This window comes from Martes martes (assembly GCF_963455335.1).
Source record: "Martes martes genome assembly, chromosome: 6".
Classification (NCBI taxonomy): domain Eukaryota; kingdom Metazoa; phylum Chordata; class Mammalia; order Carnivora; family Mustelidae; genus Martes; species Martes martes.
In genome coordinates this window covers 48,618,009-48,633,133 of record NC_137893.1, presented here as the reverse complement: position 1 = coordinate 48,633,133, position 15,125 = coordinate 48,618,009, and the positions used below count along the sequence as shown (strand labels likewise).

General features: G+C 41.5%; 1 protein-coding gene across 1 annotated transcript in view; it reads left to right on the top strand.

The window, feature by feature from the left end:
- Positions 1 to 811: 811 nt before the first annotated feature.
- Positions 812 to 15,125, top strand: part of BCKDHB (branched chain keto acid dehydrogenase E1 subunit beta) — a 216,580-nt gene continuing 202,266 nt past the window's right edge. Inside the window, exons 1-3 of the mRNA XM_080806044.1 lie at positions 812 to 1,044; positions 13,100 to 13,177; positions 14,798 to 14,866. Of these exons, the coding sequence (XP_080662170.1) occupies positions 849 to 1,044; positions 13,100 to 13,177; positions 14,798 to 14,866 (343 nt within the window). The 5' untranslated portion in view covers positions 812 to 848. The remainder of the gene's footprint in view (positions 1,045 to 13,099; positions 13,178 to 14,797; positions 14,867 to 15,125) is intronic.

Here is a 15,125-nt window from a genome sequence, read left to right as displayed (position 1 = left end):
TCATATTTTACTGTGATTTTTTAAATTCATGAGCAGGGAAGTTATCCTTTTACACATTTGGATTTTTAAAACTAAAATTTTTGAAATTGATTATTATAAACGTAAGTTAACGATTGGAATCTCCGGGTTTCTAGGCTATAGTAAGCAGGTCAGGTCATTTTTCATGGCACCTAGGCAAAAATGCATCTGAATTCCTTTTAAATGAATTTGCAGGATGAAATCTGAGTTTACCTTTCTAACTCTCCTCTAAATCCTGAAAAACAAAAGCAGTAAAGATGTTTACATGCTTAGTAAGCATTCAAAGAGGCTCTGAATAAAGAGCGCAAACTCTGAGCAGTGATTCCCAGTTTTTTGAAAATCCAAACCAATGACCAATGCCAATCAGTAATTCTTTCCATCTTTTACTTATAAATCAATACACAAGAGAGCGGATAAAAAAGGGTTACATTTTAAAAGAAAGTATAAATCTCAAAATGAAAAAGGAGGTAACAATGCAAATGACATCAGTAAAGAGCAACTCCAGGATTAGAGTGTAACAATTACAGACCCGCGCCCGCGCGCCTTGGGACCCTGCAGTGACTTGGTGAGGCTCCACCTCCAGGAACAATTTCCTTGGAGCTCACCTGCTCGCTCGCCCCCGCCCCAGCTCCTCTTCCGCATGCGCACGACAGGCAAAGGCCTCTGGCCTCCTCTCGTCGCCTTCCCCACCCCCGAATTCCTAGCTCCGATTGGTCCGCTTCATGAGTCCTCCCCTTGGGTCCTACCAATATGGAAGTCGTCTCGGTGCTCCGCCCCTTCTGCCGGCAGTGTGCGGCGGCGTAGCTTGCAAGCTCGTTTTGCAAGTGGGGATGGCGGCGTTGGCGGCGGCTGCCGGCGGGCTGTTGAGGCTGCGAGCGGCTGGGGCAGAAGGACAGTGGCGTCGGCTTCGAGGCGCGGGGCTGCCGCGGGGCTTGCTGCAGCCCGATTCGGCCACGGGGTTTGCGGCGCAGAGGAGGCATGTGGCTCACTTCACTTTCCAGCCCGACCCGGAGCCCCAGGAGTATGGTGAGCTAGGGGCTGCCCTGTCTGCTCCTGGTGCAACCCAGACTCCCAGGCCTGGGGGGGCCTCGCAAGGAGTGCCGCCCCGCTCGTGTGGACAGCGGCCGGCAGGCTGATCTCCTTGCATCTTGTTGTAATTCATGCCCTGCTTTCTGGAGCCTACGTACTTTAGGGACTGACTGTGGTTTCCTCCTCGCTCCATTTTTGTGACTGTACAGCCCTCGAGAGGCATCCCCTCAGAACCCTCGAGATGGGTGAGAGGGCATGCCGCAGTCTGGAAGGGCAGAGGGTGGAAGGGTGGTGCCCAGGGAACGCCTACTTTTCTCAGTTCTCCATCCTCACTTTCCCAGCCTTGGCCCTAGGTGTTGTCCAAGTTTGTATGCAGCTGGGCCATTAACTGCAGGCACCGGTATTTAAAAGATATGTATTTTTTCCTTTTTCTTTACTGCTTCTACTACTACTACTGCTGCTGCTATTATTACTATTTTTGCTTTGGCAGGGAAGAGGAAATGGAAGGACTAAGTAACTGAATTGATTTCCCCAAGGTCATAGAACAGGTTGTTCCTGGAGATGGGAAAGAATCCAGGTTTCCAGGCTCCCAGGTTGAGCCCAGGACTGGGTAGACTGCCACTTAGCCAAGGAGGGGTAATTGATGAAGGTGGGGGGAAGAGGAGTCCATCTAGTACTCTCATTGGTAGGAGGGACATGTAGTAAAATCCTCGCAGTATGACAATTGCATGACTTTTACCATTTCTTCTGCAAGTTATATGTAATCTCTGAAAGATCTAGTGTCTATTATCAGAACAATGGAAGCAGTAAGAGAACGTTTACCTTTTTCTTGTCTGATGACTTCTTACGTACTAGATCTGATTTTTTTTTTTTAAGATTTTATTTATTTATTTATTTGTCAGAGAGAGAGCGAGAGAGAGCGAGCATGCACAAGCAGGCAGAGGTGGAGGCAGAGGTGCTGAGCAAGGAGCCCGATGTGGGACTTGATCCCAGAATGCTGGGGCCGAAGACAGTGGTCCAACTGACTGAGCCACCCAGGTGTCCCTAGATCTGATATTTTTGGAAGGGTGTCTCTACCTGTGAATAATAGGTATGAATATATATTGAGTGCTTACCATAGGCAGGGACTGTGCTGAAAAATTTACATTCATTATTTCATTTGAAACTTAGGACAACCTTTGAGGTAGGTGATATAAACTGAAGTCTTGAGATAATTTGTCCAAGATTACACAGAGAAGTTAGTGATAGCTTCTGCTTTGGATTTTAATTATTTAGATTCTAGAGCTTCCATTCTAAACAGGGTGCTATCATGCGTGTAGATATGGTTTACTAAGAAGTGTGCCACTTTTGTGAAACAGTATATATCATAAAGGTGAATAGCAATTTTTTCTCACCAACAGGATGAACCTTGAATTCTGTCTTCAAAATGAAGAAACTTTAGCCCAATACTTGAGAAATAGAATACAGGTCTTCTTAATCTCCTCAGCCCCCTTTCATAATTGTGAAACTACTAAAACCCAGGTAGAATGATAATCACATTTGTATGTTTGTCCTTATGAAAATAAAAATAAGTGCATGTTACAGATAATTTGGATAATAGAAAAAAGTAAGAAAAAGTAATCTCACCATCCGCTACTGTTTGTAAATACTGCTAACATTTTGGTGTGTATCCTTCCAGGTATTTCCTTTTAGTTTAGTGGAATTAAATTACTCCATTGATCAAATCAGTGGAATTAAATTTTTCCAGCAGCCAGAGCTTTAACACAGATATAATCTGCATTATTTAATCAGAAGCGTTTTCCTAACCTTCTTTAGAAAGTGGTATGTTCAGGGTGCTTGGGTGGCTCACTTGGTTAAGCGTCTGCCTTCAGCTCAGGTCATGATCCCAGGGTCCTGGGATTGAGTCCTGCATTGGGCTCCCCGCTCAGCGGAGAGCCTGTTTCTTACTCTCCCTCTTCTGCTTCCCCTGCTTGTATGCGCTCTTTCTCTCTCTCTCTCAAATAAATAAATAAATAAAATGTTAAAAAAAAAAAAAAAAGGGCAACCTGTTCCATGGAATATAAACCCTCTAGTTCAGTGGTTAAGATCTTGGCACTGGAATCAGATTGTCCCAGGTTTGGTTTTGGCCCTGCTACCTGTGACTCTGGATTACTCACTTACTGTCTCTAAGCCTCAGTTTCTTTGTAAATAAGGATTTTATAGTAATACCTACTTCAAAGATTGTTATGAAGACTAAATATAGACAGTTGTGTGCAATGTACTTAACCCAATTTGATTACTAATAAGCACTTAGTAACTGGAAACTTTTAATAATTACCATTATGCTTTTGCTTTATATTTTTGCACTGTTATAAATAATGCAGAGAGAAACATTTCATGTATCCTTTATGTATCTGATTTAGATACATGAAGTCCTAGGGATGAGATTTCTGATTCAAAGGAATAGTTTAATGGGTTTTTAATACAAAGTTCAAATTACAGTTTATACTTCCATCTGCATATATAAGAGTGTGAGTATTGGCGGGGCACCTGGGTGGCTCAGTGGGTTAAGCCTCTGCCTTCAGCTCAGGTCATGATCCCAGGGTCTTGGGATCGAGCCCCGCATCAGGCTCTCTGCTCGGCAGGGAGCCTGCTTTCCCCCCTCTCTCTGCCTGCCTCTCTGCCTACTTGTGACCTCTCTCTGCCAAATAAATAAAATCCTTTAAAAAAAAAAAAAAAAAAAGAGTGTGAGTATTGGGTGTCATGATAAAATCACAATTGTGCTGTGATACTGTGATTTATAATAAGAAATACTTATTGGTCTTGTCCCCTTTTCCTGGCACAGAGTTCCTAAACCTTTGAAATTTCCTTTGATGAGAACAATAAAGGTGTCTTGTTACGCTAATGGTAACTGTTTAAAATCTCCTAGTTCATCCAAGAAGGGAAGCTGGTGACTAGAGGAATCAATTGTGTGATGAGAGGGTTGGACTTTCAGTCCCACCCCTGACCTCTGTTGGGGGGAAAGGTTCTGGAGGTTGAATGAATTTAATCAGTTATGCCTATATAATGAGCCCTCCTTTGAAAACCCAAAAGGATGGGGTTCAGAGAGCATTTGGGTTGGTGAATAGGTAGAGATTCAGGGATAGTGGCATGCTCAGAGACCGTGGTAGCTCTATGCTCTTTACCCATACCTTGCCCTGTGCATCTCTTCCCTCTGGCTACTCCTGAGTTACGTCCTTTTATAATAAACCAGTAATCTTTTAAGTAAAATATTTCTCTGAGTTCTGTGAGCCATTCTCGCAAATTAATTGAACTCAAAGATGGGATTGGTGGGGGGACCTCTAATATATAGCCAGTGAGTCAGAAGCACAGGTGACAGTCTGGGCTTGTGATTGGCCTCTGAACTGGAAGGTGGGCACAGTCTTATAAGGACTGAGCCTTTAACTTGTGGCATCTGACAGTAGCTCCAGGCAGATGGTGTGAGAATTACGTTGCATTGTGGGGCACCCAGCTGGTGGTGCAGAATTGCTTGGTTGGGTTTTAAAAGAACACACGCATTGCAGTTGGTATCAGAATCATGTGTGTGCCCGCATGCTTGGGTATGTTGTGCTAATTGCAGTTTGTTTTACTATGTACTTGTTTTACTTCTATTAAGGTATAATTGTCAGATATTTGTTTGCCAATTCTCCTGTGAATTGGATGTTCCTTGTCTTTGCATATTTAAAAAATTATATGCCTAGTAATTTTGTCTATCAGTACGAATGTTATTTGACATTATCAAACTATTGAAATATTGTCTATTCCAGGTGTGTCCACCATCAGTCTATAATCCTCACAGTAACCTTGTGACCTAGAGAGTGTTATGCTCATTTTATAGATGAGAAAATTGAAGCTCAGAGATGTTAGTGTCCTGTCCAAGTCTGAGGAGTAGCAGGGCCGGAATGTGAACCCAAATAGGTCTATCTTCAAAGCCTCTCACACTACTTTTCTGCTCATGTTTTGTAAGGTAAAGTTATTAATGAAGATAGTAACTCTTTGTCTTTCATGCCTGTTACAAATAGCTTAATTTTAAAAATTCTGGTTATTTTGACACATGAAAGAGACTGCTTAAATAGAGTGATGGTCTGGGTCGACTCTGAGGAGGTGACATTTAAGCTTCACTGTGAGGAAAGACCAAGGAATTACCTCCAAGGTAGAACAATGTTTTCCTAGATGGAGGAAGGGCTAGCAATGGTGAAGTCCCCTTTTCCTGTGGGGATAAAGGTCTTCTTTCCAGTAGTAGAATTTGTAGAGAAGGGAACAACATGAGTAAAGAATGGCTAGAAAGCATAGGGTTTTATGAGGAATGAGGAGGAGTGAGTTTGTTTGGAGGAAAAAAGAGGAGGGGTAGGAAATAAGTTTGGAAAGCCAGAAGAAAGGTTGGGGGAGAGAAAAGATTGAATATATCCAATGTAGCTTTCACTGTGCTGGGTGCATTACATTATGTATGTAATTACTTTCGGGTTCAGGTTAAATTCTGTGGGCTGTGGAGGGCCATCGCTTATTTAGGTAAGAGAGTGATTTGCGAAGTGCTTGTGTAATATTATGAGGAGAGTTTGTAGAATTAATGAATGGAAAGTAAGGAGGCAGAGAGATTAGTCAGAGGGATATTGTACTGTCCATGTGAGAGGATATAATTAGGGAGTGTCAGTGGGGATGGTTGTGTGTTTTGAAGGAATTGACTAGAGCTGGTGCTGTTTTGCCTGTGGGGGCCAGGGGAGGGGGTATCAAAGATTACTTGACATTTTTAGCCTGGGAGTCCGAAAGGATGGGAATGGTGGTATCACTGATACAAATGAGGAATGCGGGAAGAGAAGCATGTTGTTGGAGAGAGGATGATGGAGGTTTGGATGTGTTGATTGGATGTCTTAGTATGTTTGGGCTGCTGTAACAAAAATACCATAGACTGGTGACTTATAAACAATATGAATAATTTATTTCTCACAGTTCTAGAGGCTGGGAAGTCCAAGATCAAGGAATTGGCAGATACAGTGTCTGGTGAGGCCCTGCTTCCTGCTTCTTAGCTGGTTGTCTTCTCACTGTGTCCTCACATGGTGGAAGGGAGCTCTGTGGGGTCTCTTTCTATAACAGCGTGAATCCCAGTCTGGAGGGCTCCAGCTTCATGACCTGTTCCTCTCAGGAAGCCCCATCTCTAAGTACCATCATATTGGGGATGAAGGATGTTTCAACTTATGAATGTGGGGGGTACACAAACATTTATTCCATGGCATTTGAAGTGTTGGCAGAATATAGCATTATGAGGTAGGCTCCTCTGAGTACTAGTCTGGCACCAACACAACCATGTCAAAAATTCTCTCCATGTGTCTTTTCCCTGGCTTATTTAGAATCACCCCAAATCATGTCCTTCCTATTTTTTCTTCCTACTCTGTTTTCCCTTGTTCTGACTTTATCATTGCCCATCCATGGTACTCCAAAGAATGGTAATAATGACGACGGCAGACACTTTTATCAGAACTTACCAGGTACCAGACACTATTCTGAGTGCCTTACATGTAGCAGTTCATTTAATCCTCTTGTAACAGTGCTGGCATTGAGATCCTGCTATCATCCACATTTTATTGTAAAGAAATTTAGATGCAAAGAGGTTAAACTTCTACTTTTTTTTTTTTTTAAAGATTTTATTTATTCATTTGAGAGAGAGTGGTGAGTGAGTGGGTTGGGGGTGGGGAGGAGCAGAGGAAGATGGACAAGCAGACTCTGTGCTCAGCGTGGAGCCTGACATGGAGCTCGATCTCATGGCCCTGAGATCATGGCCTGAGTCAAAATCAGGTGTCCAACGCTTAATCACCTTAACCCAGGCACCCCTCTACTTTTTGACATTTGCACTGTATTGCTCCCTAAGAACACATTTGGGCCTCTCCCTGTCTCTGATTTTAGGCATTATGTGTATGTGTAGGCTTCTTTATTCATTCGGTGCATTTTAATTTTCTCCTGGATGCTAAACTTTGTGCTAGATGCTTAGCACAAAACACAAATGTGGGTATGGACCTATCCTCATGGATTTAGAAGTCTAGTGGGGAAGTTGGATAAAAAATAGCAAGCAAATTCATACTTAAATCAATCCCAGTTGCAATAAATGACCTGTAGGAAATGTTCAGCTGCTAGGAAAGAGAATAATAGCGATCTAGCAAGACCCCTAAGAAGAGGTAGCATTTAACTAAGCTCTAAGGGATCAGGAAGGAGTATCTAAGGAGTGTGAAGGGGTGCCAGGCAGAGACCCAGCATGCATGAAGGTCCTGATGTAACAGGGAGCTTGGTTTGGTGGAATTGAGAGAGGAGTCAGGTGCTGAGCGTTGGGGAGAGTGATACACAATAGGACTTTTGAGGTGGGCAGATATGAGATCAAGTAGGGTTTTGTGGACATGATGGAGGGGGGCTTTATTCTGGGTGCAGTCAGAGAATCTAGAAGGATTTTGAGCAGAGGAGTCACATGATGTGCATTGCTTTATAGGACTTTAGTGTAGTAGTGGTCTGATGAATGAGAGAAGAAGAAGTAGAAGTAAGGTGGTGGTACTATGGGCTGAATATTTGTGTCTCCCCTGTCCCCCAGTCCTGTGTTGAAGCCTTAATCCCCAGTGTGATTGTACTTGGAGATGGAGGTCACTGGAGGTAATTAGGTTGTGAGGGTGGAGCCTTCGTGAATGGGATTAAAACCCTTATAAAAAGAGACACAAGAGAGATTATCTCTCTTTCTGCCATGTGAGGATGCCGCAAGAAGATGGCCTTCTGCAAGCTAGGAAGAGGGTCTTCATCAGAAACTCACCTTGGTCTTGGACTTCCTTCCCAACCGCCAGAAGAGTGAGAAGTAAGTTTCTGTTCAAGCCACTCAGCCTGTGGTGTTTTGTTATAGCAGCCAGAGCTGGCTAAGACAGGACATTAGGAGGTGGTTTTCAGGAACAAAAAAGAAATGGTGAGTTCTGGAATTCAGACATCGTAGTACTAGATTTTAAGCTATAGTTTGGAAGTAATATATATACAAAGATATATCTGGAGTATATATCTTTGGAAGAAGCTTTATTTTGGAAGTAGGATTGTAAGTATTGGATTCAAGAAATGAATAAAAGGAAGACATTCAAGGGTGCTTCCTCAGTTTATGGCTTGGACACTTGAGTGGAGGATAGTGCTGTTTGCTAAGATGGAAAAGTCTGGTTTTGGGAGCAGACGTTGAGTTCAGTTGAGTGCTTACTGAGTTAGAAAAGCCTGACATGCACCTGGGGAACTGGTGACTGTGAGTGTAAATCAGAAGGTCAGGGGAGAAGTCTGGATTGGAGAAACACATTTGGGAGTCACCAGTATATAGAAAAATTTAAAACCATTTAGAGACCGAGTAGGGAAGGCCAAAGGAAGGGAAACAGTTGTAGCTCATCATACCATGACATAAGTTACCAGGTGCTCTGAGATGGGGGACCCAGGGTTCCTAGCCATAATCTCTTCAACTTTAAGGCTTTCTTAGGTCCTCCCAATTTTGGCCTCAGATAACAGTCTCCTCGCCGCCGCCCCCCCCCCTTCTTTACTGGCACCTTAAAAAGGGCATTTGTGATTATGGATCCTTCATTTATATTTTATTTATTTATTTATTCATTTATTTTTTAAAGATTTTATTTATTTATTTGACAGAGATCACAAGTAGGCAGAGAGGCAGGCAGAGAGAGAGAGGAGGAAGCAGGCTCCCTGCTTAGCAGAGAGCCCGATGCGGGGCTTGATCCCAGGACCCTGGGATCATGACCTGAGCCGAAGGCAGAGGCTTTAACCCACTGAGCCACCCAGGCGCCCTGATTTTATTTTACTTATTTTTTTAAGATTTTATTTATTTGAGAGAGAGAGAGAGAGAGAGTGAGACAGCACAGAGGGAGAGTGAGAGGGAGAAGCAGACACCCCGCTGAGCAGGGAGCTTGACACAAGGCTTGATTCCAGGACCCAGAGATCATGACCTGAGCTGAAGGCAGACACTTAACTGACTGAGCCACTCAGGTGCCCCTGATCCTTCATTTACATTTTAATATAAAATGTTCTGTCCCTCATATTTGAATTCTCTATGAAACTTACTTTATGGGATAGAGGTTGGGAAGTGCGGTAACAGGGATTGGAATGGGATAGAGATACACATCTGGCATATACAAAGGGATTCCTGGAGAACGGGGTATCTGGAGGGGTAGAAGAGGTTTTGTTGGGAGAAAATAGGTAGTTTCTTAGGCATCCTTCCATTTCACAGTATGGTTAGTGCCAGATTATGCTACTAAAATCACGCATTCATCATGCTTCAACAGGCATATACTGATTGTCATGTTTGGGTGAGGCCCTCAGTGCTGAGCTTTCTAAGGGATATGACATGAAAATGCTGTACTGTACAGGTGTATCCCAAGGATGAGGCAGCTCAGAGGAAGGCCAGTGCTGAATATGCTGGAAGATCCTTTGGTTTCTGAAAGGAGACCCTCACTTTCCATGTCACAGCTGTGTCTTTTTATTCATGGTCTAACCATAGTCCCACTTACTGTCTACGTGCCCTGCTGTTGACCTTGTTTATTGCTAAGCACTGCTCCTTGGGCACCCATTTGCTCCTTTTGTCTCCATATTCTAGTCCTGGGAAGACTTCTCCCTTCCTCCCTTAGTGCTACTGGATACTGAATAGTTACTCAGTAACTGCATACTCCGCCTCAGTGTCACTTCTGCCTCCTTCCCCCTCCCCTGCAGTCTGACTGAATTGTAAAATCGGTAGAGATTTTTTCCTACTGTATTTCTTTATCTTTAAGTGGTTGATGAACAATTTACTTTGTATATTTTATCTTTATTGAACTAGCCTCCTGTGGTTCCTTGTTCAGTCATTCATTCTGTAAATAGCTATCGATCACCTACTACAGGTCAGGCATTGTTATAAGCACTAAGCATATACTTCTGATCAAAAGCAGGTAAGAATCCCTGCCCTCTTGGGGCTTCTGCTCTATCGTGTTCCTTATATTCCACCGACACCACGTTACGTGCTGCTTTATCTTTGCAGCAGTGATAATGACCTGGTTTTTCACAGTGCTCTACTTAGGACAAGTTCAAGTGACCGGCTCACTGCAATGGGTACCAGTGGGTATCCATTAGCTGGTATCCCTGATTAGGGAAATTGCACTGCTGTGTCCGTTTTAGTTTTGTTTTAACTTTTTATCTTGGAAATAAGAGTTATCAGCCTGGTTTTGAAATTTAGCAGCCGTTTCTTAATACTGGTAATTGTATAATTTGGCAGCAGTGTTTAATAATTTCTTACTGTTTATAGTTAGACATGCTATAGATGATACACACTTTATCATGAGAGAATGTAGGCATATCTTATCAATGGTCTTTAATATAACCTGTAGGAGAATAAGTAATTCTAATGTGAGTAAATATAAAGTGATCTCACCTGTGAATAATTTGTGATTTTTTTTTTTCCTGACCCATTCATAGACCACATTGCAACTTTAATAATAATTGGAAGATAGCTATTGCTGTGGGGTGCTTAGGTGGCTCAGTTTGTTAAGCGACTGCCTTCAGCTCAGGTCATGATCTGGAGTCCAGGGATCAAGTCCCACATCTGTCCTGCATTGGGCTCCCTGAGCAGCGGGGAGTCTGCTTCTCCCTCTGACCCTCCCCGATGCTGCTTGTGCTCTCTCTCTTTTTCATTCTCTCTCTCTCTTTCTCAAACGAATTAAAAAAAAAAAAAGATAGCAGTTGCTCTACTAAAAATTATTTAAAATTTTTTTGAAGATTTTATTTATTTGACAGAGAGAGAGAGAGATCACAAGTAGGCAGAGAGGCAGGCAGAGAGAGAGGGGGAAGCAGGCTCCCTGCTGAGCAGAGGGCCTGATGAAGGGCTCTATCCCAGGACCCTGAGATCATGACCTGAGCCGAAGGCAGAGGCTTAACCCACTGAGCCACCCAGGCGCCCCAATTATTTAAATCTTTTAAAAGCATCTAGTAGCATATAAGTTAATCCAAACCCCTAAAATTTTGAATCTGTTGAAAAAAAAGTATTCAGGAGTGGAAATTTTTGTGCTTACATGGAAATAAAACCTTTAAATACCCTTACTTATAAATTATTTTCCTACAAAATGAATAGATTCCTTGTGGTTAATTAAGCAGTACTTTCCAGATTTACTTGGTATGATTTTTATTATTAAAGTCTTTGCTTTTTTTGTACTTCAAACTCATTGAACAGCAATGGAATAAGATGTCTTGGAGGCATTCCAGATTAATTCAGATGGTCAGCACACTTGGAATAAATTCCACTTTAGATGTTTAGGCATTTTTCTCCTTCTTAGGTTCTTAGCTATGAACATCATAATAGACAAAAATCTTGCTTTAGGAAACGTATGAAATAGGAAATATGGGAATGTCACGGTGGTGGGAAAAAAGAATTTACCCTAAACCATTGTCATCTGATGCTGGGCATCAATAAGTACTTTTAAAGAGGCTTTATACAATAAAGAAGGTTTTAAGGCAAGTATCTATTAATATAGCCTTAGCTTGAAGAAAAATAAATTATGAAGTCATTGTGGACATGTGGTGTGATTACGTCCCCTTTGGCATTCATGGCATAACAATACTTCTTGAATGAATTCCTATTATCCCCACCAAAAATAAGAGTAGAAAAGGCCTTTATTTTTGGCAGAGAGGGCAGCAGGACAGATCTGAGTGGGTACTGCTAAGACCTGAACCCCGGGCATTCAGCAGTGTGAAAGGGGTCAGAGCACGTAAAGGGTCAGAAGGTTGAGTGACAGTGGATGATGGATGATGATGGTGTCATAGGTCAGAGCCTGCTGTGGATCCAGGCTGGGCTTGGGATGAGGATGGGCTTCCAGGAAGAAGGTGAGTGGCCAGTGTGTGTCACAGCCAGAGTGTTGATGGCAGCAGCCACTGCTGTGACCCATACTGTGAATCAGGCTGTGGCTTTTGGGACGACACCAGGCTACCGAGGAACACAGAGGTTAGATGTGACGGTAGTCAAGGGTAATTAGGTGTTCAAGGGATCTGCTCCCAGCATGGCTGTGGGTTAAAGTGAACACTAGTGCACAGATCAGGCACTAAAGTGAAGATGGCCTTTGGGGCAGAGAAGATTGAGGCAGAAGCTTTTCTCTGCCCTTAAGAGTGTTTTTGGAGAGGAGCTGATCTCAAGTTCTGGGATATGTGTGGGCTCTGGACAGCACCAAGACCGAAAACTCTAAAGTAATGTTGTTTCTGAATTCTAACACTTGGAAGTTTATTAAATAAATTTTTATACAATTCAGGATAATACCAAGGTCGAGATGAAGGACATGGGTGAAGTCCAGAGTCTAATAGTAAATAGCTCCTACTTAGTTAGCATGCACTGTGTCAGGTCCTGTTCTGGGCATTTTCCATGTATTATTTCATTTTACCCTCCTATTAATCGAATAAGGGAGCCAGAAGTTGGCTTTCAGAGATTCTACTGGACGGCAAGACAGTGGAAGGACCGAGACTGGTGTGTTGATGCCTGGGATTATAGTATTCTCCAAACACCAGCAAGTTCTGAGTGCTAACATTTATCATTAGCCTTCCTCCCTCATTGTTCTATGGTCCATGACCGTTTGCTGTTACTGGCATATTTAACATGTGCCTCTGGTCATTGTGCACTTTCTATGAGGATAGCCTTCACCCCTGCCCAGTGTCTTTCCAGACCACTTTCACTCTGGCTGGTTCCCTTTTCCAACTTCCCATCACTTTTATTTATTGTCTATACACATTTGGTGACTTGATTAAATTCCTTTTTCCTTTTTTATACTTGTTTTTTCGTTGTTTAGTAAGTGTAAATTTTGCTTCATCATCAAGTGCAGAACTCTGTATTGCTTTTGTATTTTCTGCAAAACCAGCCTCATTGTGACTCATCCAGTAAATTCACATAGGATATTCTATACTTTCTGTTCTTTGATTTTAATCATGTTGTAACCAACTGTTAAGAAACTGGCTATTTTTTGTACATCTTATGATGTAGGAAATGTTACTTAAAATTTTTTCTTTCTTTAAATTTTCGCAGGGCAAACTCAGAAAATGAATCTTTTCCAGGCGATAACAAGTGCCTTGGATAACTCATTGGCTAAAGATCCTACTGCAGGTAAACTTCCTTTGTGTGTGAGTGTGGTAGCTGTGTTAATTCAGATTGAAAATTTGCTGGAAATACTGCATCTGAAGCTCAGTGGTTAACATAGGTCTGCCTGAAATATTTTATTTTATTTTATTTATTTATTTTTATTTATTTATTAATTTATTTTTTTGCCTGAAATTTTTTAAATGATCTGGTCAAATGATTAAGGTCAAATAATCAGATTATGGTATTAACACATTTTTAAAAATCAGTTCATTATGAATTAGTTCTCATGTATATCTGACATCATCAAGTCAACTTTTGCCCTTAGTATTTGTGGTCCTGATATTATATGAATATTTTCTGGATTGATACCTAATACGTACTTCTGTTTCTCCAGCATATAGGAAAAAAAATGGGAAGTACCACTTGATTCAGATTTATGAATCTGTTTATGAAATGAAGATTTGGTTCCACGCTTTCCTGAGATAGTCATCCCACTTATAAGATTTTTTTGAAATAACTTTAGTATTTGTAAATAACTTTATCTTATCAAATTTAATTATTGGTATAAAACCAGTTGTTTTGCTATATGTTTCCTCAATTTGGTTGGCTTTACTTTACATATACATATATATATACATACATATATATATACACATACACGTGTGTGTGTGCTAGTATGTGTGAATATATATACTTTTATATATTAGTATGTAATATATACTATAACCTATACGTATTTATATATTGGTATATATAAATATATATATTTAGTATACCTGGGGCTTCCACTTGAGAATCCCTAGTTTTAAGGTCAAGCGAAGAAGGGGTTAATTTGTTAGGAGGAAGTGAGAGCTGTACTATTGGATGATGATATCTTGTGTTGCTTGAATGTCGTCTGAGAATGATTGATCTTGCAGAGGAAAGAAGGGTGAATTCCCAAGGCCCACAAAGCTGGTTAGGTGTTAATAAATTCAGCGATGTGAACACCCATTTTTATCGTCGTTGGCCTTGCTCACCATCTGCCGCCATACTTGCCTCCTTTCACCCCATTTAGGTCCTTTTCCTACTTGTGACTGTTCTTTCAGCTTGGAATGTGTTTCCTTCAGCCCTTCAGATTGTTGCCTTTCATTGTAGACCGTGTTTGAAAGAGAACCACTGGCAGGGGACTTGAGCCTGGAGTGTGAGTCAGTTCTGCTGCTTGCCGTCCTACTGGTTAAGTTACTTTACTACTGCTCTGGGCCTCGTTTTCTTCCTGGGTGAAACAAGATGACATTCTAGATAAGTGCTTCTTCATCAATTGGGGCGATTTTAACCCCCCTTCTTCCTCTTACGTTTAACAAAGTTTGGAGACACTTTTGGCTGTCATGACTCTGTGTGTGTGTGTAGCGGGTGACAACTGTCATCCACTGGGTAGAGGCCAGGGATGCTGCTCTATGTCTACAATGCACAGAACAGGCTGCTACAGTGAAAGAATTATTCAGTCCAAACTGTCAGTAATGTTGAAGTTGAGAGACCTTGATTTAAACTTCTAATCCATTTCTGTTTTCTGATTTAAGGTGTAAACATTTAAATTACCTATTTTTCATTGTCAGTATCACTTAAGGGTTATTAAATAAAACATGTTTTGTAAACATTGTTTTTCAGTAATATTTGGTGAAGATGTTGCTTTTGGTGGAGTCTTTAGATGTACTGTTGGCTTGCGAGACAAATATGGTAAGTCACTGTCTTTTTATATGAATAGTATTCTTATATAATTTTTCCTTAAATATGTTGAAGATACAAAAGATGCCTCTTCCATTGTTTGCTGGATCCTTATTGTACACATAGTTGTTGGTTTTTGTTTTTATTTTTGTTGGTTTGTTTTCCATTTCCGTAGCCATCTACAGAATCCCTCGGCTTGGGTTTCTCCGAATGTGTTCTAATTGCAGTATCTCTCTGATCTGGTTCAGATCACACATATTATGGATGCCAA